The sequence below is a fragment of the Podarcis tiliguerta genome (assembly GCF_965153285.1).
Source record: "Podarcis tiliguerta genome assembly, chromosome: 13".
NCBI classification, from domain to species: Eukaryota; Metazoa; Chordata; class Lepidosauria; order Squamata; family Lacertidae; genus Podarcis; species Podarcis tiliguerta.
In genome coordinates, this window is record NC_139546.1 from 33,132,238 (window position 1) to 33,153,201 (window position 20,964).

Here is a 20,964-nt window from a genome sequence, read left to right on the forward strand (position 1 = left end):
ATTGTCCTTTATTCCTGCCCAGAGGTGTGAACAGAGACAGGGATTTATAAGGTTGCCAAGGGAATTGGAAGTTATGTACCACAAATAATTTTTGGGTCTTTGTTGTGAGGCTTGGGATAGCTGAGGAAGAAGCAGAATGATCTTGGCTGGCTGCCTGAAGGCCGGTGGGGAGAGATGCTTTGGACTCCAGTGCTGCCATGCCTCAAGCTAACATATGTAGAGTGGGTGGCACCCATGTTGGGCAGGCTTTGCTCTATGTGCATTCATTAAAAGAATGGGAAACCTCCACACAAGTCTTAAAGAGGGGCCATTGATTCTGGGTACAGGGAAGCCTGCTTTTGTAAACATCCTCAAGCATCAGCTACATGTTTTGGTCTCTGTTTCCCCCTCCCCTCCATGTTTATGGGCTTCTCATCCATCTCTCACCTGAGCTCCTGGGCCTCAGTAAATAGGACCCATTTGAATTCACAAAAGTAGTGTATGGAAGAAGTGGGCGTTCACCAGCCCCGATAACGTCCTCTTAATAGCATGCCATATTAAGAGAGAATGAGTGCACAATATAGCATTCTCGGGAGTCACGGAACAAACTTCTCTCAGCAGGCTGTAAAAAGTCCCCTTTTCCAGAAGTGCTGTGTTTCTTCTTTGGATTAGCTTTTACTTGGTGGTTAAACCACCATGAGAGAATATTAATCTAGTGCAGGGTGGATGATGCAATAGATTGATATAGAGGAGTGTGATTTCATGGGATTCTTTATCCAACTCTTTCCTGAAACAGGGTATGTCTCTTTGGAGATACTGGGCCAAGACACCTGCTCCTCCAGTGTCTCCGATGACACCTTTGGTAGACCATCATTTGTTTCACAAGTTACGCAAAATGTTTGACAGCGGGAAAGCTGGGTTTTACCATTAAATGTTTTTATAGAGGAGCAACTCCTTTATCAGATGCCATCCAGAGAAACGTTCTGCCTATTCCACCTAATTGGTTCTTTATACACCAGGTTCTTTATTTAATAAATCATCCTGAGATCAAGTCACGCAACTGAAACTCTCATTTTAATTTTTAACAATGAGAGCTTTCCAAACTGTGTGTCACGCGAATGTTTCCCACGCTTCTCCTGGGGCTGGAAAGGGGTTAGTTTAATTCCCAGTTTCCTAGTAAAACTAAATTACTGTGTTTCGAAATGATGCAAAACTGAATTACCATTTTGCGAAGCGATACATGTCTAAAAAGTGTGTCACCTACATGAGAAGTTTGGCAAGCTCTGCTCTAAACCATGTAAGATTCTGTCTTACACCACTGGTGACTTGAGGAAATGCTGGGAGGCTGATTTAAACATTATTGAAGGATTTGCTGATTAAATTATTAACTGGAATACAAAAATGGGAGGTGTGAGGAGGTCGAGGAAATAAGTCAATGAAAGATAAGCTTAAAGATCGGAGTTTTTCTTTTTTTAATTGTGTTGGTGTTTTTTGTGTTTTTTGTGTTTTGATGTATTTGATGTATTGTGATTTTGTTTCTGCTCTTTATTATGTAATTTTGTATCTTTCTTTCTTTTTTTCTTATCTCTTCTCTTTTCTTTCTTTCCCTCTTTTTTCTCTTTTCTATGTAATTCTTAAAAGTTCAATAAATATTACTTTTAAAAAAACACACATTATTGATTGGGGGGGGGAGGTATGTTATGTGGGTATCTCCAATTGTGAAATCCATCTTTTTATTCGTAAAAGAAATTATGCTGAAACTTATTCATAAGTGGCATACTGTGCAGAATTTTGGGAAGAGGAAGTGATAAAAGGGATGGAAGGGATGTGCAAACCCAGGCCAATACTGCCCGTATATGGTGGGAATGTCCTTATGCTTTTTAAAATTCTTTTTTGACATTGTTAATATTGCAAAATATGACATATCACTTGATCCAAAACAAGCTGCTCAGGCTCAATTCAACTGTTATAAACACCTTCCAAGATTCTTGTTGTGCACTTTGTGACTGCAGCCAGACTGGTCATTTCTGAGAACTGGAAATCCTTTACTAGAAAGCTATTCACAGAATGGATCTCGCAGGCTAGAAGGAAAACAAGACTACAGGCAATGTGAAGAATTATCTGAATTTTTTATTTCTTACATAATGACCAAAAAAACCCATGTTATCATCTGCCTTCAATACATATGCATCAACAGAGCATCTATTCTGGAATGAAAATATTTTGGCAACTCCTTGTCTTTTTGTAATCTATGTTGTTTCTCTCTCTCCCCCCCCCCCAAGCATATTTCATTTTTTTCTTGTTTTTGTATTTTCCCATGTTTATGAAAATCAATAAATACACTATAAAAAAGAGAAAGAATGGCTTTGTGAAGACCAAAGCTGATCTTTGCCCTGCAAGAAACAGGGAGAAGAGACTGATGAAGTGAGTGCAATGCGGTTGTACAATAAAGCCATGGGGGTTTCACTCAAATCCAGGACAGGTTTTTAATCTGGAAGTAAACAGAACAAGGGGGAGAACTGAACAAGATAAATTGAAATAAAATTCTGCTCTAGGCTCAGGAAAAGAAAGGGCATCCAAGTAGTCTTCAGCGCCATTTTCAACATATCTTAGGCAACTTTCCAAACCTAAGAAAACAAAGAGGATTCTGTTAAGAAGAGGGACTGTGCTCCCATCACACCAATCTCCTGCAGAAAAGCACCTAAATGGGGATTTCGGGTGGATCCCTGAAAGCAGACGGGGAAACAGCTTTTCAACCTACTCAGAACCGGTGGAACAAGGGGCAAGAGTTAAAACTGCAGAGAACTTGGCAAAAGTTTGTGAAGGACATCAGTGCAATTAGGCACTATTGAGTGCTGAGAGGTGCCGGGGCCTAGAAGGTTGTGAAAAAGTCTGGGCATGCATTGGTTTGCAGCTGCCTGAAGTCAGGGGTGGTGCCTTGCTTCTGCGCAGGCTGCTGGCTAGACTCTCCACCAGATCTTTTACAGCCAGCATGCCTCTATTCCGTGCCTGCCATCATTTTCCTTGGGCTTTTCCAGCATGGCTTCCCCCATATGAAAGCTCCTGCAGAAGTGCAACAGAAACACGCTGCTGCGGCAGAGTCATATTAAATAACTGTACCTCTTTGCTGTTCCTTCATAAAAATCTAGGATTGTGGGCCCAACCTCCCCACCCCCCACCCAAAGGCACAATGCTCCAAGACCTTCTCCTGTGCAAGAACCATGGAAATGGTCAGGAGAAGATGAGAGCATGGGGGCTTGCACACTCCCTTTATTTTGGTGGGCTTTGACAGGAGAGCGCAGCACTGGAAACAGAAGGCAATGGGGCTTTCTCACTTTGTTTACTCTGAGAGACCTAGAGCTGCCTGGGCAGTACAATTTCCATTTTTTTTCTTTTGACAAAGTAATGATCATGAATAAAATGTGCACCCCACCACCGAGATCAAACCATTGTTACTATCCAACCTCCTAAAATTCCAACACCTCTTGCGATGGTTTGACCCCTTTCCGTTTTAACACTACAAATTCTACAAACACCTTCCATATCTCCTCAAAATAATTTTTCCTGTGTATTCCCCATCTGATCTTAATGGCACATGTTAATTTATCATTAATAGCTATATTCCACACCTCTTTATACCATTCTCCCATTTTATATTCTGCTTGCCCCTTCCACTTTTTAGCTATCATAATTCATGCAGCTGTCAATAAATTTGTGAGCAAGTCCTTCGTAGCCTGCGAACCATCGTAAATTGATAATAATGCTACCTCTGGACTTTCAGTCAGCTTTAACCCAGGCATCCCCAACCTGCGACCCTCCAGATGTTTTGACCTACAACTCCCATGATCCCTAGCTAACAGGACCAGTGGTAAGGAATGATGGGAATTGTAGTCCAAAACATCTGGAGGGCCGAAGGTTAGGGATGCCTGGCTTTAACCCAATGATTTCTGTTATCTCCTTAAACACCCTTTGCCAGAAAAATTGTACATATTTACACCCCCACCACATGTGATCATAATTCGGGGTTTCCTGGCATCCCCTCCAACGTAACACCAAATATTCATTGTTTTTGATTTAATCTGACTGCTGAACAACCATTTCTCAGCTCCCCTCTTACCCAGAGAGTGCAGATCAAGGGGCACTGGTGGACTTCTGTATCTGCTCTTTCAGGATCAAGATGCTCTGCCTTTGCTCTGGAGGCAACATAGCTATCTGGTCTGCCGTCAGCTGGAGGACCTGCATGATGAGTGCGGCCTATGAAGAGATGAGAAAAACTGAAAAGGGTGTATTCAGACCAATTGTTGTTTTTTTCCTAGAAAGGATTTGGCAATTGAATTACAGTAAAAGATACAAAAATACTAATAACCACACACGGGCAGCATATTACATGCCAAAAGATAGTTTGAAAAGATCTGCAAAGCACATTGTGTTATAAGTTGAGGGATGCACTCTACAACAATTTTTCATTCCAGAGCCTCCCCTGTGATGGGAGGTCATAGAATAGAATCATAGAATCGTAGAGTTGGAAGAGACCACAAGGGCCATCAAGTCAAACCCCCTGCCAAGCAGGAAACACCATCAGAGCACTCCTGACATATGGTTGTCAAGCCTCTGCTTAAAGACCTCCAAAGAAGGAGACTCCACCACACTCCTTGGCAGCAAATTCCACTGTCGAACAGCTCTTACTGTCAGGAAGGTCTTCCTAATGTTTAGGTGGAATCTTCTTTCTTGTAGTTTGGATCCATTGCTCCGTGTCCGCTTCTCTGGAGCAGCAGAAAACAACCTTTCTCCCTCCTCTATGTGACATCCTTTTATATATTTGAACATGGCTATCATATCACCCCTTCACCTCCTCTTCTCCAGGCTAAACATGCCCAGCTCCCTTAGCCGTTCCTCATAAGGCATCGTTTCCACGCCTTTGGTCATGTAAGCGCTGCCACCCTTTCCTGCTGGCCGCTACTGCTTGCCTCTTTAATGGAGAACTCAAAGAAGGCAAGAATGTTTGGCTTACCTTTTCATGATCCTGGGGTGTTACCTGGTTTTGGCCAGGACTGAACCCTCCAGGCTGGCCAGCTGCTTGTACGCTTGGTCCTGGCATGCCTCCGGCCTGCATTGCTGCGGCAGGCATGTTAGGCACCTGTGAACACAAAGAATGATTTCTGAAAATGTATTGCCCCCTCCTTGGTCACATGGATGCAAATGGATAACATTCACAGGGTCTCTGAAAGCAGCTCCAGGTCCTACTAGCTGCACTACCTCTGGACACTGAGCTGGGGGGTGGGGGGAACCATGGGAAAAGTAAGACAGCAAGCCTTTGATTAGAAAAGCACATGGGGACGTGGCCGGTAGCAATTCACTAACCACAGCCAATATAATTTCCGACCACAACTTCAAAAGAAATAGATCACCACTCCTGCTCCCTTCCCCAATGCATGGATTTTCCAGCCAACGACTTAGAAAGGATTAAGTATAACTGTTAGGAAAAGCTTGGTAGAGTATTAGGAGAGAATCCCTAATTTCCACAGTCAGCTCCCCAGCTAAGGACTCAGCTCTCTCTAATGATCTCTCATACTACTGGGTTCTGAGCTTTGCACTAGGAATTGTTCTCTGCTGCAAAGGCACAGGGCCGGCCAGAGTGTTTGCCTTTCCATCCAGCACAGGGGTTGGGAACCTGCGACACAACTCCCCACCTTCAAATGTTGCTGGACTATGAATCTAGTAATCACCGATCAAACTTTGCTGGGGCTGATGAGAGCTGGAGTCCAGCAATCTCAGGAGGGGCGCAAGTTCCCCATCCTTGCTCTAGAGCACTGTTTCCCAAACTTGGGTCTCCAGCTGTTTTTGGACTACATTTCCCATCAGCCTTGACTGCTGGTCCTGCTAGCTAGGGGTGATGGGAGTTGTAGTCCAAAAACAGCTGGCAACCCAAGTTTGGGAAACCCTGGTCTAGAGTTTGATCTAAGCGATCAGGCAACCCTGAAGCCACTTCCTGTCTTGGTCAGGAACCAACTAGGGGGAGCATTCAAGATAAAGATTCCTCCCTCCCTCCCTCTCCCACCTCCATTTGGAGATTGGATTGTTATGCCAATCAGCTGGTGTGACCAACTGAGGCTGTCCTTGCACTGGCAACAAGGACCTCTCAGTGAAAATGCAACAGACCACGGTTGCCCCACATACCTGTCGAGGCCCCTGCGAGACAGTGGATGCCATGCTAAGAGGTCCAGGGCCTTGAATGCCTCCAGTCATTGGACCCCTTGGGTTGGGGCCAGGGCCCCTAGAGTCCATGCCTCTGGGTTCCATCCCCCTGGGTGGCTCCATCCCCCTGGGTGGCTCCATGCCTCTGGGGGGCTCCATCCCCCTGGGCTCCATGCCCCGAGGTGGTTCCATGCCTCTGGGGGGCTCCATCCCACGAGGCTCCATGCCCCGAGATTCCATTCCTCTGGGCTCCATGCCCCGCATTTCCATCACTCTGGGCTCCATTCCTCTGGGCTCCATCCCTCGGGGTTCCATGCCCCTGGCATCCATCACTCTGGGCTCCATTCCCCTGGGCTCCATTCCTCTGGGCTCCATGCCCCTGCCATCCATGCCTCGGGGCTCCATTCCTCTCGGATCTCTTCCACCTGCATTGAAGACCATCAAACTTAACACATCTGATAGACGGAGAAGCAAACCTGGGAGTTACTTGCCCAAGTTAGGGGGGAATTAAATAACTGATTGTACCAGTTTGATTTTTAACATTTTCATGGCATGATTGTGTGCGTGTTTGTAACCTATAGGGTTTGTAGCCAGGGAAGTTTTGCTTTGGGGCGAAGATACAATTTGATCCTCTAGAACATGGTATGCTTGTATAATTATTTCTATTTGTTATTGTGTGGTTTATTGTACAAGTTATTTTATTATCTGCATCTGTTACAAAGGGGAACAAAGCACTTACTGATATTCATTTCATATATCACTCCCCTGGGGGATCCTTTACTGTGCTTGGATTTATACTGCTGGCATTAAATAATCGTCCCTTTTCATTTGACCCTGAAACCATCTCTCACCTCGGGTGTCCATCATGGGACCTCGTGGCTCTCCCATCAAAGGCCTTGGTTCTCCCATTGGCCCACCTCTCATTTCGTGGGGGGGCGGCCCACGATTGTCATGACCAGCCATGTGGTGCATGGGGGGGCCCTGGTGAGGGGGCCCCTGGTGCGATGGCCCAAGGTAACCCCTGCAGAAGAGGATGGGGAGGGTGGAGGAGGAGAAAAGACATCAAAACCCAGTTTCCATTCTTCCCACACAGCAAACAAGGTGAGACAATCTCTGCCTGGACTTCACCCCCTTCCAAGAGGCAAGTAGGAGGCTCAAATGTTACTGCGTGACAAGAAGAAAAAATGCACCGCAACAAAACAACATTCTGCACACATAAAAGAAGATGGCCGGCAGAAGAGTTCCAGCCAGTAATTATAATTTAACAGTTTTCATGTTATTCTATTTTATTAAAGCAACTAGGAAAAAAATATTATGATGGGAAGTTCTCACACAGGTGAAGGGAAGCAGTGGGGAGGAGGGGAAGGTTAGGTTGAATTTGGGAAATAATATATGGGACAGCAAAGGATATAATAGATTCTTATAGAATAGTAATATATTGTACCCAGAATAGAAGTTCAAAAGGGGAAGTAAATGTATTTTCAGTATTTTCATTATTGTAATAATTATTATTTCTTATCGGTAGAAGGCAATGTTAATTTAGGCTTCTTTATTTTGCTGTCTGTATAATTTTCATAAGTCAATAAAAAAAATATAATAGAAGTTCCAGGCCCTTCTGCCTACCTGGGTTCCACTTCTCCAGTGACTGACAGCAGAGTTCCCCCACGTGGATCATTTGGGGCGTCTCCCAGAAGGCCTCGGGGTGGTGGACCACTGGCTGGCATTGGCCCACGCTGCATGGGGGCCCGTGGATCCGGCATAGGCACTGTTGGGAAGGCAGGTGGCAGGGGGAATTAAAATCATGGGAGAGAAGCGTGATTCCACTTTGTGAGCATCGGCTTCACTTGAGACGGAAGAGGGGGAAAGTCAGGCTTCACTGAGGGCAGGTATGCGCAGATGCAGTTGCAGAGAGATGGGTTAATTTCAAAAGCTCCAGGCTTTGAATTGGCTGCCATATACTCAACACTTGTGTTGCAACCCCAAGTCTTTGTTAACGACAGGAGGCCAGGTGATCAAACGAACCTGCAACAGGGAGCCTCCTTGCACAAAGATGGCATTTCTCCCTCTCCCCACGACAGCATGCCCCACACCACTCTCTGAGCCATGTGGCCTACACCCCCAAAGTAAGCAGAGGCCTTGTCTTGCATACTCCTCCCCCAGGGCATGCAATGAGCAAGGGGAGCCAACCGCAACTACAGATACCTTGTACTCGCTCAATAGAGGAAGGCCTGGCAGGTCCCACGGGAGAGAGCTGCAGGTTCCCTGGCCCGGCAGCAGGAAGAGAGGGAGAAAGAGCAGACACATCAACAGGAGGTGCACTTGCTGCATCTGCGTGTGCATAGAGGCACACCTGCCTAGAGTGCCCCTTCCTCTTCTTCTGGCACAGCTCTGGAGACACTTCCCTTTAAATGAAAGGAGGGACCACTCCCTCAGAATGTGATTCCATAGTGTGGCAGTGCCTACACTTTGGAGTTCCCTGCCTATTGATGTCAAGCCAATAGGCCTTCACTGTCCTCTTTCCCGCGCCTGCTAAAATGTTCTTGTTTACACAAGCCTATCCAGATGACTAAGAAAGTTGAGGCAATTTTAATCTGTTTTAGTATTTAAACTTTTGCAAGTTTTAAACTACATTGTTGTAGATGTTTTCCTGATTACAGCAGCCAACGTAATGCTTTGTGTTTCTGTTTCTTGAAAGTCTTCATGCATGGTAGCTTTTTGTTCCAATTGAAAAGTAGACTTTTTGTGCATTTCCCCCCTGGTCATTTTATGTTGATCTTTTGACTCGGAATAACTATACGTAAAAGTTTGATATAGTTCTCAGTGCTACTGACATTAGGGGCCACATAGCTGCAAACAGTAAGAAGACTCTTGGTTGTAGCCAAGCCATCTTAGGAGCAGCACATAAAAGAAATTGTCCCATTCTCTCCCCTTGCTCGGAGCATCCACTGATCCTTCAGTGTTTATCTGGACCTCCTTTTTGGTGGTGATCTGCATCAGCCACCCAAGAGGAAGCATGCTGGGTTCATACATAACACCAAGTCATAGTTTAAAACAAACCATAGCTCCAGATAGTGGTTTGCTGACAGTGAAGAAACTATCGCTCAGCTTCTGGACAGGGTTTACACACAACACACACAGTAAACTATGGCTTAGCATTATGTGTGAATCAGGCCAAAAAAAGGCTATATAACAAATACGAATGGGGACTCTTTGAGCATGAGAAACACAGGTACAAACCCCGTCCTCCCACTTAGCAACAAAGCTCACTAAAGATGCCATCCTTTGCATGGCTTCTTGAGAATAAGCTCCACTGAACTCAGAGCTGGGCTCTCCTTCTCAGCCAGTTATTACTGAGAATAATACTACAACTTGCCCCTGGGACCTGACAGGAAAAAGTAATAAATAAATGCAAAAAATAGACTTGTTTCTTTATGTCCATCAGCTCCATGAGCTTCTGGGAGCACCTGGAGGTTGGAGCTTCAGGGCTAAAATGGGATTTGTGGGCTGGCTCAAAAAGGCAATTCCAAAAGGATGTTTTGTTACTTGCTGCAGAACCAGAGGTACATTTCAGTGCAACCAGGTGGAATAGCAAACATGCAGCAACATCTACACACACACACACAAACCCCTTGGCCTCCACCACCAGAACAAAGCAAGCCCATTAGCTTTGTATGAAAGAAAAAGGAGGGAGTGGGAAGCATTTCAAGGAGTGACGCCCTCTGCTGGCTAAGTGACAGAAGGCAGCCATATGCTTTACCTTGACCACGTTCCAAGAGCATCGGGCCACCTCCTGGCATGCCACCTGGGGAGAAAAAGAGCCGTGTTAAGCAAAGGAGGCAGTGGGTTGATTATGGGGGTGTGCTGGGAGACTCAGGGATTCAAAACCAGCCTTGTAAACAAGCCAACAACTACCCTGCAATTTATTTATGTTTTCTAGTCCACTATCAGACTAGAAGCTTGTGTTTCCATGCTGGATGTGGAAAGAAGGAAAGCCACACCTTCCTAGAAGGCTACTGAAAAAAGAGAAGGGAAAAAGCATTCTACCATACCTCTTCCTCCCGCATTCTCCACTGAGAAAGAGGCTTTCCTTCTCCCATACCTAGCACAGAAGTGGGCTGTAGGGGGGAGGATGTGAGCAACCCATCCCTCCTCCTCTAGCTCTCTTGCTCCCTCGCATGGAATTCTTGAATGCCTGCGTTGCCAGATGAGTTGTTAAATAAAAAGCTGATTTAAAACAGCAAAGTGAAAGCCCAGCAAGGCACACAAAAGACAAAGATAAATAAAATAAAACCAAGGAAAAAAGGGTTTTAAAAAATGTTAGAAAATGAAAATAAACAAACTGTATTGCTATCCTCCACATCAGATCACTAAATATTATCAACACCAATTATCTCAATTTTCAACCTGGCTAAACCACTTAACCCTATGAATGTTTCTTGAGAAAGATGTTCTACATTCACTGAGTTATGTGTGCACAGGATTATAGTCTTCCAATGTTGCCACCCTTGATTCAACTTCTCACCATGTGTGGCCAAATTCAGCCCTTTTCTGCCCTGAGGTTTCCTATATCTCCTCACCTCTGGAACCCAGAGACCCTGAGTCAAAAATTATGACTGCCAAATCAATTACAGATGTTGGGAAAGACACCCACCCACACCCACAGATAAGAACTCACCTCCAGGAGCCAAGGGGCCAGGGCCAGGGCCAGAGCTTGGCATTTGCCCTGGGGCTGGCACTCCTCCCTGCATGGGTGGCTGCATCATAGGGGGGGCTCCATTGACATGCATACCCCCCTGCTTGGAAAGAGGGAACGAAAACAGATTGTGAGGCCTTATTCTCACTGAGCTGGGCAATTGATTTCTGGTCCTAAGTTTGTCCCTACTTTATTAACCCATTTAAATGCTAATACAACCAATATAGCTACTAATAAAGGACTAATAAAAACTCCATGAAATTTATCAAATTATTTATAACAGATATATTCATGTTCAATAAAGGTTGAGCTAAAACCATCATAAAAACAACAAATAGGAAAGGACATCAACAGATTGTGACATAGACAACTAGCATATCATTTACAACTGGGAAATAAGACTCAGCCCACAGAGCAAGGGATAAGATTCTACTCAAAGCAACAAACTCTTACTATTGGTTGTGGCTGGGATGAGGGGACGTTTGGCTGGTTCATCTGTGCATTTGGACCAGGCCCAGGACCAGGCCCTGGTCCGGGCCCAGGTCCAGGCCCGGGACCTTGCCCAGGCCCAGGCCCTTGTCCTGGACCCGCTTGCAGGCCGCTTGGAATCAGAGCTGGGACGGTCGTCTGCCGATGCAAGATTTTCTAGGAAGGGAAATGGCAGAGTAAAGCCATTTTATGTTACAGAAACACATGGCCCCACCTCGGGGGCAACATCCCACCCCCCACCCCCCTGCTTCCCCAAGGCAGGAGATGTCGCAAGCATACCAAAGCGATCTCCGGATCCACGATCCGCATCACCACCTGGGCCTGCAGCAGGGCATAGGCGAGCTGAGGGTTCTGCAGCAGCATGCTCCGAGCCTCCTGAGGACTGTTCTGGACACAGAGCTGAAGAGAGAAAGAGAGAGGATGGGAAAGCACACAGGGCAGCTGGATTGAAACCCCCCAGCTTTTAAAGCAGGTGTGGAGAACCTCTGGCCCTCCCAATGTGGCTAAACTGCAACTCCCATCAGCCCTAGCAAGCACAGCCAATGGGCAGGGATGATGGAGAGCTGTAGTTCAGCAATACTGGGGGGGGGGGGGTAGAGCATTTCTCCCCAGTCCAGGCTAATAATAATAATAATAATAATAATAAACTGCTCTTCATCAAAAGATCTCAGGGCAGTTCACAATTAGAAACACACAAATAAACTCCAGGGACAAGATATGGAAAACTATTTCAGAACTCTGGTAGCCACAGGGAAGCCTTCTCCTCTGCAACCAGTACGAAAATGCACGCTATGGCTGAGCCTCTCAGCAGCGCAGTTAAAACCAACCAAGCATTTTTTTTATCAAGCAGAAGTTTGGAGACGATATTGAGTGCTGCACCATGCCTACGTAAGACTGTTTTGGCTTCTGTGCTAGTCGTGGTGAAATAAGCTTTATTCTCTTTGCAGCTAGAGTGAGAGATGGGTGTGGCCTGGAGAGGAAAAACTAGCCTACATGGACTTCCTAGCCACTTATGTCTGCTACCAGGTGAGCTGTTCAACACTTGGCTTGACTGCTCTCTGCCATACTGTCCACTGACCTTCATCTGCTTCATCAGTTCAAACATCTGCTCTGGTGGGAGGCTGGCAACAGCCCTGCTGATGGACTCGGGAGCATCTTCGGGGTTCACAGGGTCTCCGTAGGGCGACTCAATGATGGGGGCCCCAGTGCCCAGGCCTAGTAGAGAAGATTGGGTTAGAACCAGAGATCTTCATCTTGTCATGCACACCTTGACTGGCAGCGCATGGCAGCTGCTGCCCCCCCCCACCTTCCACAAGGCCTTCAGACTCACTCTTCAGCTCCTCTTTGTTCTTCTCGCTGGCTGCGTTGTCCACACGAAGGGCTCTCCCACTGAACTCACGTCCATTCAGATTCCGCATGGCACTGAGTGCCGTCTCCTGGTCTTGATATTCACAAAAGCCATAACCTTTTGGTTTGCCCGTCTCTCGGTCATACACCAAACTAGCCAACAAGCACAGAAAACAAACTGTAATGAGCAGAAAGGCATGAGAGGGAGGGGAAAGGGTTTCGTGAAAGCTGGGGGTCAGGGGCACTGCAGTTGGGCTAACTGGCTATATACTGTCCTATTATATAGGAAGCTACCTTAAGTCAGATTAGATTATTTGTCTATCCAGTTCAGTATTATCTACTGGCAGCATCTCTCCAGGGTCTCAAAGAGACAAAAGCTTCCCCCCATATATGATATCTCAAGGATAGGGAACCTGTTGCCCTCTGGATGTTCTTGGACTGCAACATTCATCATCTCTGACCACTGGGATTGTGGCAAATGGGAGATACGAGTCCAATGACTTCTGGAGCACCACAGATTCCTCATCCCTGTGCTACCTTAACATTTTATTGGAGGTTTGTAATATTTATATCCCACCTTTCTTTCAAGGAGTTCAACTTGGTATACATAGCCACCCCACCCCACCCATTTTATCTTCACAACAACTATGTGAGGCAGGTTGGACTGAGAAGTGCAAGAGACTGAAGGTGGGACCTTCTGCATACCAAGTGCTTAATACTTCTCAGTTAAATTTCTCAGCCAAGATCCCCCACCCCGACAAGATCCTCTGGTATCTACCACCACCGCCACCCATGCCACATCCTCATCCAGCTTTCTCAGCCCTTCAGAGTCAGCTTCTCTGATTCAGGAAATCCCAACAGGCATATGTCTCACCGGAAACTGACGACAGGCCCAACCTCTGAGAAAATGTCCTTTAACTGCTCTTCCGTGGCTTCATATGGGATGTTCCCCACTATTGGAGAGATGGGAGCAGATTGTGAGCACCAGCAGCATTACTGGAATAAGCTGGACATCTTTTCAAACATAGGACAAGGCATACATCTTCCATCAGGAATTTGAAAATGGAAAATGGTTTTAGTGTTGGTTATTTGTTTCCCAGTCTCAATTACTGAAGGCACTGATTAAGCAGAGATTTGAAGTATTTTATTTAGAACCAATCCTCCAGCAAAGAGTAAGAAACCCAAATTAGGCCCTGAGAACTAGATCATCTCGTGTTACTGCCCAGCTTTAACAAAGTTTACTCTCAATTTTAGGCAAGAGGCGTTAGAATATGTATGCATTTGAAGACAATGACCTAGCAAGCAAACGGGAGGGCACCCCAACACATACTTTACAATATTTACTATGCACATGGAGAACAGCATACGTGAGGGAATGGTAATCAACAACAAGGAACTAAGCTCATTAGTTCTACTGTTTCTTTCAATAGCAGTGTGCAAGGGAAACTTAAGAGAGTCTTTGGAAGCATCCTTGGAAGAAAGATTGCCCATGACTACTGATCGTCCACTGCAATGCACAGCTTGAAATGGCAGGTTGGGTAGTCTTTCCAGACAGCACAACTTTGGCAAAACTATGTGCTATGAGGCAAACACAGTTTCCCTTATAATGCCTAAGGATTTGTATTGGGAGCTACTGTCCAAAATGTTTGAAAGGCACCAACTGTAGCAAAGCTGGACTAGAGTTGACAGAACAGCGCTGCGCACGGAGTCTCTCCATGGAGTCGGAAGTAAAGGGGAGGTGGGAAAGAGCCAGAGCAGCCACTACTCTTCCCACCCCTAACTTCCTCCCTACACCTCCTAATCTCCCTTCCCTCCCTCTCCCATCCCTACCTTCTTTCCTTCCTCCACTTCTACCTTTCCTTCCCCTTCCCCCGCCCCCTTTTCGCCTTCTCTCTCTCTCTCTCCCCTACCCTTTCCTCCCCCCACCTACTTTCCCCGCCTTTCCCAAAGTGGGGATTGAGCTCTTTCCGCGCCCGCTCCGCCCTCACCGAAAACGGAGCGCAGGGACCGGTCCACGGCGGGATCCCGCACGGAGAGCCCCGCCATCTTCCTCCCGCTCCAACTTGCTAACGCCTCCTCCTTTCTTCTTGTGGGGTCCCTTTCTTCCCCCTCCGCCCAGCAACACAACCCACAAACGTTCGTTCCGCCTCTCAAGCCGCTTCAAGCCCAGCGCCTGACGTTGATGTTTTAATATAACGTTTTCCTGTTCTCTTCCCGCCCACACGCGCCCCGGCGCTTTGATGCGGGGCGGGGGGGAGGCAGGCCGATTTCCGCCCTGCTTGTTTCTATGGCCGGGGTGGGGGGGTGGAGAGGTGCGGGTTTTTTTCTATGTCTACTTTGGGGGATAGCTTCTAAAATAGCATCCGTGTGTTTTGCCTTTTAGGTGCTCCCCGGAATGACATAAAATGTTGGGTTATTAGCGTCGCAGTCTGGACCAGGCAGTCTTTCATTGCGTGTGTGCAACATTAAATGAGGCTCGGGTAGTTTGCCCTCAACAAACATGGCGGCTTTAGGGACTCGCTAAAGGGCGGTGACCATAGCAACCAGACAACGAGTCCGAAAAGAAGGAAGGGCTCCTGTCTCCTTTTGCAACGGCTCGACAGTGTGCCGTGGGCGCGCGAGAGAGAGCGGCGCGCAGGCGAGGCTTGTGGCAGGGGAAGAATTTGGGTGTTGCGCTGTTTTATTAAGGAAGGGTTTAATGTGTCCCGCGTGGAAGTGGACTCAAAAGACACGAGTGAAATTCCTCTGCAGCTGCTATAGATGCAGCAGCCTTTTCTTCACCGAGGGGTCGTCTGGGGCATGAATGGAGCCCTGCGCCATCAGGGCGAAGGGGCGGCCGCTGCTAGAGTCGGAAGGGACTCCGAGAGTCATCTAGTCCAGCCCTCAGCAACAGTGCAGGGCATCTTTTTTGCTCAACGTGGGGCTCAAACCCACGACCCTGCGATTAAGAGTTTCGTTCTATACCGACTGAGCTATGCCAGAAACCATACATTTCAAGCCCCTGATGGTTTTCCATAAGGAGCCCTGGGGACTGTAGTTCGCTAAGGGTGCTGAAAACTGTGCCTCTGTGAAGGGAATGCGGCAGCACCCCCGGGGTGATGTGTATTGGGTGCGTGGTGTGGATCCACCCTCCCTTTAACACTCAATCGGGACATTGGCTGTTGGCTTCCTTCTCCGTATTGGCTAGTACCAGAATCGGAACAAAACCGTATTTAGTTGGCTCTGCCTGTCTCTGGCTCTACCTGCTGCTGGCCTTCCTGTCTTCCGCTCTAGCACCTTCCATGGCAACCAAGGATGGAGTCACCCTGGAGGAGCTCAGTAGGGCTGAGGGACCTTGAGTAGACTGTCCATATAAGAAGAAAGAGAGAGTATTGGCAGGTGTAGCTTCTCATTAGAGAGGATCACTGTCCTTTCTTTTTTCTTCTTTACCTGGCTATGCTTGTAGCACAGTATCTATTAAGAAATGTGCAGTCTGCTCCTCTGCATGTCTCCTTAGAAATATGTCCACTAAGACTTACTCCTGAGTCAAGAATACATAGGATCACAATTATTGAGGAGTTGGGGTGAGTCCTTAATGCAAAGGCACGTTTTTGAACAACTTGAGCTCCTTAAGAAATAAATAAAAATGTAAAGGTATTGTTCGTAAACACTGAATGGGCGAGTGGGGATTTGAAAACTGATCTCCCAGGTCCTAATCCAACACACTCACCACTCCACCACACTAGTTCTCAAGACCAGGTTACCTGAAAATGGTCTCCTCCTCCTGCATATTCCTATCCTTCTAAAAATTTGTGCCCTGTACATCATGACCAGTCAAGTGTAGCTCTCTTGCACTCTCTCTTACACAAAGCACAGAACAGTGTGGAAACCACATCTTCAAACATGACAGCAAATTCCTGCCATCAAGCACAAGCCTGTTCCAAACACACTTAAAATAAGAGTACAGTCTGAAAGATCAATGGGTCATGGTGGCAGGGAGTGAACACGACCTTTGCCCCTCTCTCCAGTAAGGGAAAGCCTGTTCCCGTACTTTTCTCTTTGGGGCAAATCCTAACCAAGGGGGAGAGGATTTGCAGGGTGGCTAGTGAGGTGATGAACAGGGAATAGTTCAGGACACCTTGGTATCAGTACTTTTAATGGCACTCCAAACAGAGCAATATCACTGCCTAGCACATCTAGGTCAGAAGGCAAAGATCTGCTGGCTTCAGGCCTTAAACCTTCCTTTCTTTCTTTCAACATATTTTTAAAGGTGAATGGAGAAAATTACAAAACATACTATCATTTCCCTTTTTTAACCAAAACAAGTCTTTTAAATAGATACAACAAAAACATAAAAGGAGGGAGAAAAATAGAGTAGGGAAAAGAAAAAAAAGAATAAACAGTATAGAAAAGAGGTTAAAAGCGAAAGATAGAAAAATATGATTCAGAAAATAAAGAACTTCCGATTCTTCATCTATCCACTATATAAAAGCAATACTCACATCATCTAATCCAATATGACACCCCACAAAGCCACTTTCTATGAACAAAACTTATATTAAACCTCTCTTTCCACTCTCTTCAGTACTACAGCCTGCCTCAGGGCTTAGGATAGAGTTGCTGCAAAGTTAAAATGGTTAAACCCTAAATCTGTCCTCTGGTGTTAATTGGAAAGAAGGTGGAACACAAATAATAATGCAAGACGAGTTATTTTATTCACTCTCAGTGTGGAATTAATAAAGAGCAAACACAATCATTTTATTTCACAAATCATTGATTTTTTAAAAAAAGGTAAATTTCAAAACAAACATGCACAACCTATGTGGTCCTTGCTTGTGGCTACACGGTCTATTTTGTTTAGTGCAGGCCCAAGCTCCGGGCATGGGATTGATGAAGAGCACAGAGGGGTGCTTATAGCTGAGTGCGGAAGGTGAGGCCACTGCCCTTTAATAATTGGGCACACAGATCATCAAGCCATTCACTTTGAGCCACTGTGAAGTAGTCTTTCCAGTCTCCTACGGTGCCTGCAGGCAAGGGAAACAGCTTAGAAACGCCCCCCTCAATGCATACTGTTTCCCTTCTGCTACTACACAACATACCGTACTTTAAAGGTATAATAACAGTCAAGGCTTTCCCCCAAGAATCCTGGGAACTCTAGTTTACCCCTTACAGAGCTCCAACTCCCAGCACCCTTACCAAACTACTGTTCCCAGTGTTTTTGGGAAGTGGAGATGTGCTTTAAATGTATCATCTGTACATAGCTCTCCTCCCCTATCACTTGTGGCTGGAAAATGTCCTTTTCACTCCTACCTTTTCGCATGAAGGGTGACAAAGCGTGGTTGTAAGTTGGCATTGTGCTGTAATTAGCCATGGGATTCACTTTCATGCTGTTGAACTCTGTGTGCTGCATGATCCGGTTCAAAGCTGGCTCAGAAAGCTCTTGGTCCAGGAACTGAGCTATTTTCCGAATTGCTAAGGCTGGGTGCTAGGAAGGGAAAGATGGAGAGGATTCTGCCCGGAAAGCTGCCATAACAAACCTCACTGTGTTTATCACTTGTTTGGGACACTGATTTTCAGAAGCTCACTGTATGCAGGTGGTTGCTTAGAACATTTATCGCGGATAAATTCCTTCCTGGTTGAAATTACTGAATGGAAGGAGTGCATATGTAAACTGCTCACCTCTTTCATGTCTTCATAAAAAAGATAGAGAATTGGGTGAGAATCCTTAGCCTTCCACCAGCCACAAACGTGGTCAAACCAGGAGCCCCAGGGAACTGCAAAGAGAGGTAAAGAGGTAGAGAATCAGTTATGATTATTAAGCTCATTTTCATCAGAATTCAAAGAAAAACAAAACAACAACTCAACAACCCCTTTGCAGGTTCACAAATATCTTGTTGCCAAGGTGGTGCTAACAATTAGGGCACACTTCCTGCAGCTACTACTGTATAAGGACTCCGTGTCCCTTTGTTCTTTGCTGGAGCTACTTCAGATTTCTGTGCTCCCCAGACCACAGCCCCACTGTGTCTCCACCTTGAACCCTGCCACACCTTTGCTTTGTAGCCAGCCTGAGCCCTACATTGCCTTGCATCCTGTCTGAACTTGGTCCTGCCTTGCCACACATGCTAGTGGGCCTTGCTCAGCTGAGACAGGCTAGATTGTTAGAAAAAAAAGTGTCCTTGTGTGGTGTAAAGTAACACATGCATTAACTAGAAGTATTTATAGTTAATGTAAATGTTTAGTTAATGCAAATGAAAAGTAAATCTATTTACTTTTCTCCAAGACTTGCTAACCTGCTCTGTTGTGCCTCTCTGGTCTGAAGAGAGAGGATGTTGTTACTCTAGTTGGACTCTACCCCGCCTCACAAACCCTAGTGGAACTGCAGCCTCTCCAGCTCCTTTAGATTTCTGTCAAAGCAGCCTGGCTTCCTTTAAATGGGAGGGGTCCTCTCACTAAAGACAGTGCTAGCTACTCAGTTAGAGGCACAGCTTCTGTTTAAAGTTCAGTCTCGGGTTGACTGGTGCCAAAACAGCGAGTGCCGCATGGAGCTGACCGTCACATCCACAGAGCATCCATTTGTTTTTTGTTTGTTTGGCCCCATTAGTAGGTGGCAATGCTACTAAACAGAAAGAAAACAGAAAGTCGCCCCTGCTTCTCCTCCGCATCAACAGACTATGGCCACTCTTGCGATTTTCCTATCCCTACGGTGACTTGCGGAGTCGCCGGCACCTCTGGCTTCTGGGTCAAAAGATTCCGCTTTGTTAATTCCCTTTCAGCCGCTCAGGGAGCCTTGTGAGGTGAGACGTGATGCTACGCAGGGAGGAGCAAACTTGAACATCTTCCTTTCTTGTGGTAGGCCCAGGGTGAGAGCGAAGCGTGTGTCTGGCCGTTGGGAGCCGAGAGAGGGCGGCAGAGGACTTGCCCACCCACCTCCCCCTTTCACAGGGTCCAGGCAGGATGAGGGTGAGAGGCCCTTCCTGCCCCCCTGCCCCCCCAAATCACTGCTGCTCATGTTTTGCTGCTCCCCCATAGGTCCCCCACACTTGATCTAAACGGATCCAAAAAGCCTGATGACTGCTGACTGCTGCTCTGTACCATGTACAACGGTTGCAAACAATCACAACATAATTTGATCTTTCGCTTATTATGTAGGAATGATGCCATTGTCCCCTCTTCAGTGTCCTGCAATGGTTCAGATCTCATGTCCCGGAGTACATTCACTGGAATTTTGCCCAGCCCTTTCACAAAACGAAAAGAATGAAAGTAACTAATGACTCAATTTGTTCCTTACCCCTTTGACGAACTAGAAACAGATACGGTAGGCCTTATGGTCTACTGAGCAGAGGGGGTGGAAACTGGGATTAAATTTTAAATCCACCATGGATTTTTTGTGTGAACTTGGTCAGATCCATTGTAATGTGTTGGCTGTTTATATGGAAACTGCTAGAAATAATTTGGAGACATGGTGGTATATCTGCCATTGAAAATGAACCTCTGGGATAACAACAGGGTGAGAGATTTTACATAATTAAGGAGGTTAAGCAAAACTGTGGGGGGGGGGTTGATAATATAGTTCCTGAAATTGATAAACAAGTAACATGATCAGAATAAAAATGAGGAGAGGAGTTAGCAATTGAAGGATAACACCCCTCTGTAATGGTTGTTGATTGTTTACTCATTTTTCTCCATTTTATATTTGCTGTAGGGGGGACAATTAGAGAGGGCATTTTCCAGGCATTTGACGACACTCTCAAGAAAGAAACATTGTTTGTTACTGTTATTGTTAAAATGCAATTTGGAAATTGTGCTTCTGCATATTTGCTTGTGTCATAAGAGAAGCCATGATCAGAGAGGGGAGTTAATAAATTAACCTCTCAGTGTTACGTATTTCTATGCTAACAAAAAAATGTATCATTTTACTTGTATCTTTTACTTCTGTATCGCTGTAATACCACTAAAGAATGTAGCTGAGGAATGCAACTGTTGACTCTACCAAATGTATTGCCTTTTGTATCTTTCTAAAAAGTGTTATCTTACACTAGAAAATGTAACTAGAATAGAAAAATGTAACTGGAAGAATGTAGCCAAAAGATTTTATATTCTATGTGACTTTCCATTGCCGTATACTTGATCTGTCAATATTCTGCCGTTCACAAACTGTCAAAATACCTTCAAGCACCACAGTGCCACCTACTGGGTCTACAAATGACATCGTGAATACACACAAAATGCAACATAAGATCAGTTTATTTAATAAAAGTATGCAGAAAACTTCACACCAGCAA

General features: G+C 45.9%; 2 protein-coding genes across 7 annotated transcripts; both read right to left on the bottom strand.

Moving 5' to 3' along the window:
- Window positions 1-2,089: 2,089 nt before the first annotated feature.
- Window positions 2,090-14,851, bottom strand: LOC310663494 (cleavage stimulation factor subunit 2-like). 6 transcript variants are annotated; one of them, XM_083411382.1, is made up of 16 exons: window positions 14,692-14,851; window positions 13,578-13,656; window positions 12,687-12,856; window positions 12,435-12,571; window positions 11,636-11,755; window positions 11,321-11,512; window positions 10,850-10,970; window positions 9,932-9,976; window positions 8,377-8,436; window positions 7,798-7,939; window positions 7,026-7,195; window positions 6,351-6,599; window positions 6,157-6,317; window positions 4,991-5,116; window positions 4,097-4,233; window positions 2,090-2,606 (listed from the first exon to the last, which is right to left on the bottom strand). In XM_083411382.1, the coding sequence occupies exons 1-15, from the start codon at window positions 14,747-14,749 to the stop codon at window positions 4,111-4,113; spliced, it is 1,953 nt and encodes a 650-aa protein (XP_083267508.1). In that variant the 5' UTR covers window positions 14,750-14,851; the 3' UTR covers window positions 2,090-2,606; window positions 4,097-4,110. The 6 variants fall into 6 exon arrangements, 5 of the variants coding, with proteins under 5 accessions (XP_083267508.1, XP_083267507.1, XP_083267506.1 ...); XM_083411381.1 differs by having other exon boundaries at window positions 6,157-6,599; window positions 10,850-10,967; XM_083411380.1 differs by having other exon boundaries at window positions 6,157-6,599.
- Window positions 14,852-17,029: 2,178 nt separating this feature from the next.
- Window positions 17,030-19,205, bottom strand: LOC310663500 (sulfotransferase 1C1-like). The gene is made up of 3 exons (XM_083411397.1): window positions 18,362-19,205; window positions 17,993-18,167; window positions 17,030-17,706 (listed from the first exon to the last, which is right to left on the bottom strand). Exons 1-3 carry the CDS (start codon window positions 18,368-18,370, stop codon window positions 17,594-17,596), a joined length of 297 nt encoding a protein of 98 aa, XP_083267523.1. The 5' UTR covers window positions 18,371-19,205; the 3' UTR covers window positions 17,030-17,593.
- Between the last annotated feature and the right edge of the window lie 1,759 nt (window positions 19,206-20,964).

Excerpts from the sequence above, each read along its gene's own strand:
- LOC310663494 (XM_083411380.1), bottom strand. The coding sequence starts at position 14,749 with ATGGCGGGGCTCTCCGTGCGGGATCCCGCCGTGGACCGGTCCCTGCGC. Across the intron at positions 12,572-12,686 it reads GAACAAAGAGGAGCTGAAGA|GCCTGGGCACTGGGGCCCCC; the intron begins GTGAGTCTGAAG and ends CTTCTCTACTAG. Across the intron at positions 5,117-6,156 it reads TCTCGCAGGGGCCTCGACAG|GTGCCTAACATGCCTGCCGC; the intron begins GTATGTGGGGCA and ends TTGTGTTCACAG.
- LOC310663500 (XM_083411397.1), bottom strand. Across the intron at positions 17,707-17,992 it reads GTCACCCTTCATGCGAAAAG|GCACCGTAGGAGACTGGAAA; the intron begins GTAGGAGTGAAA and ends CCTTGCCTGCAG.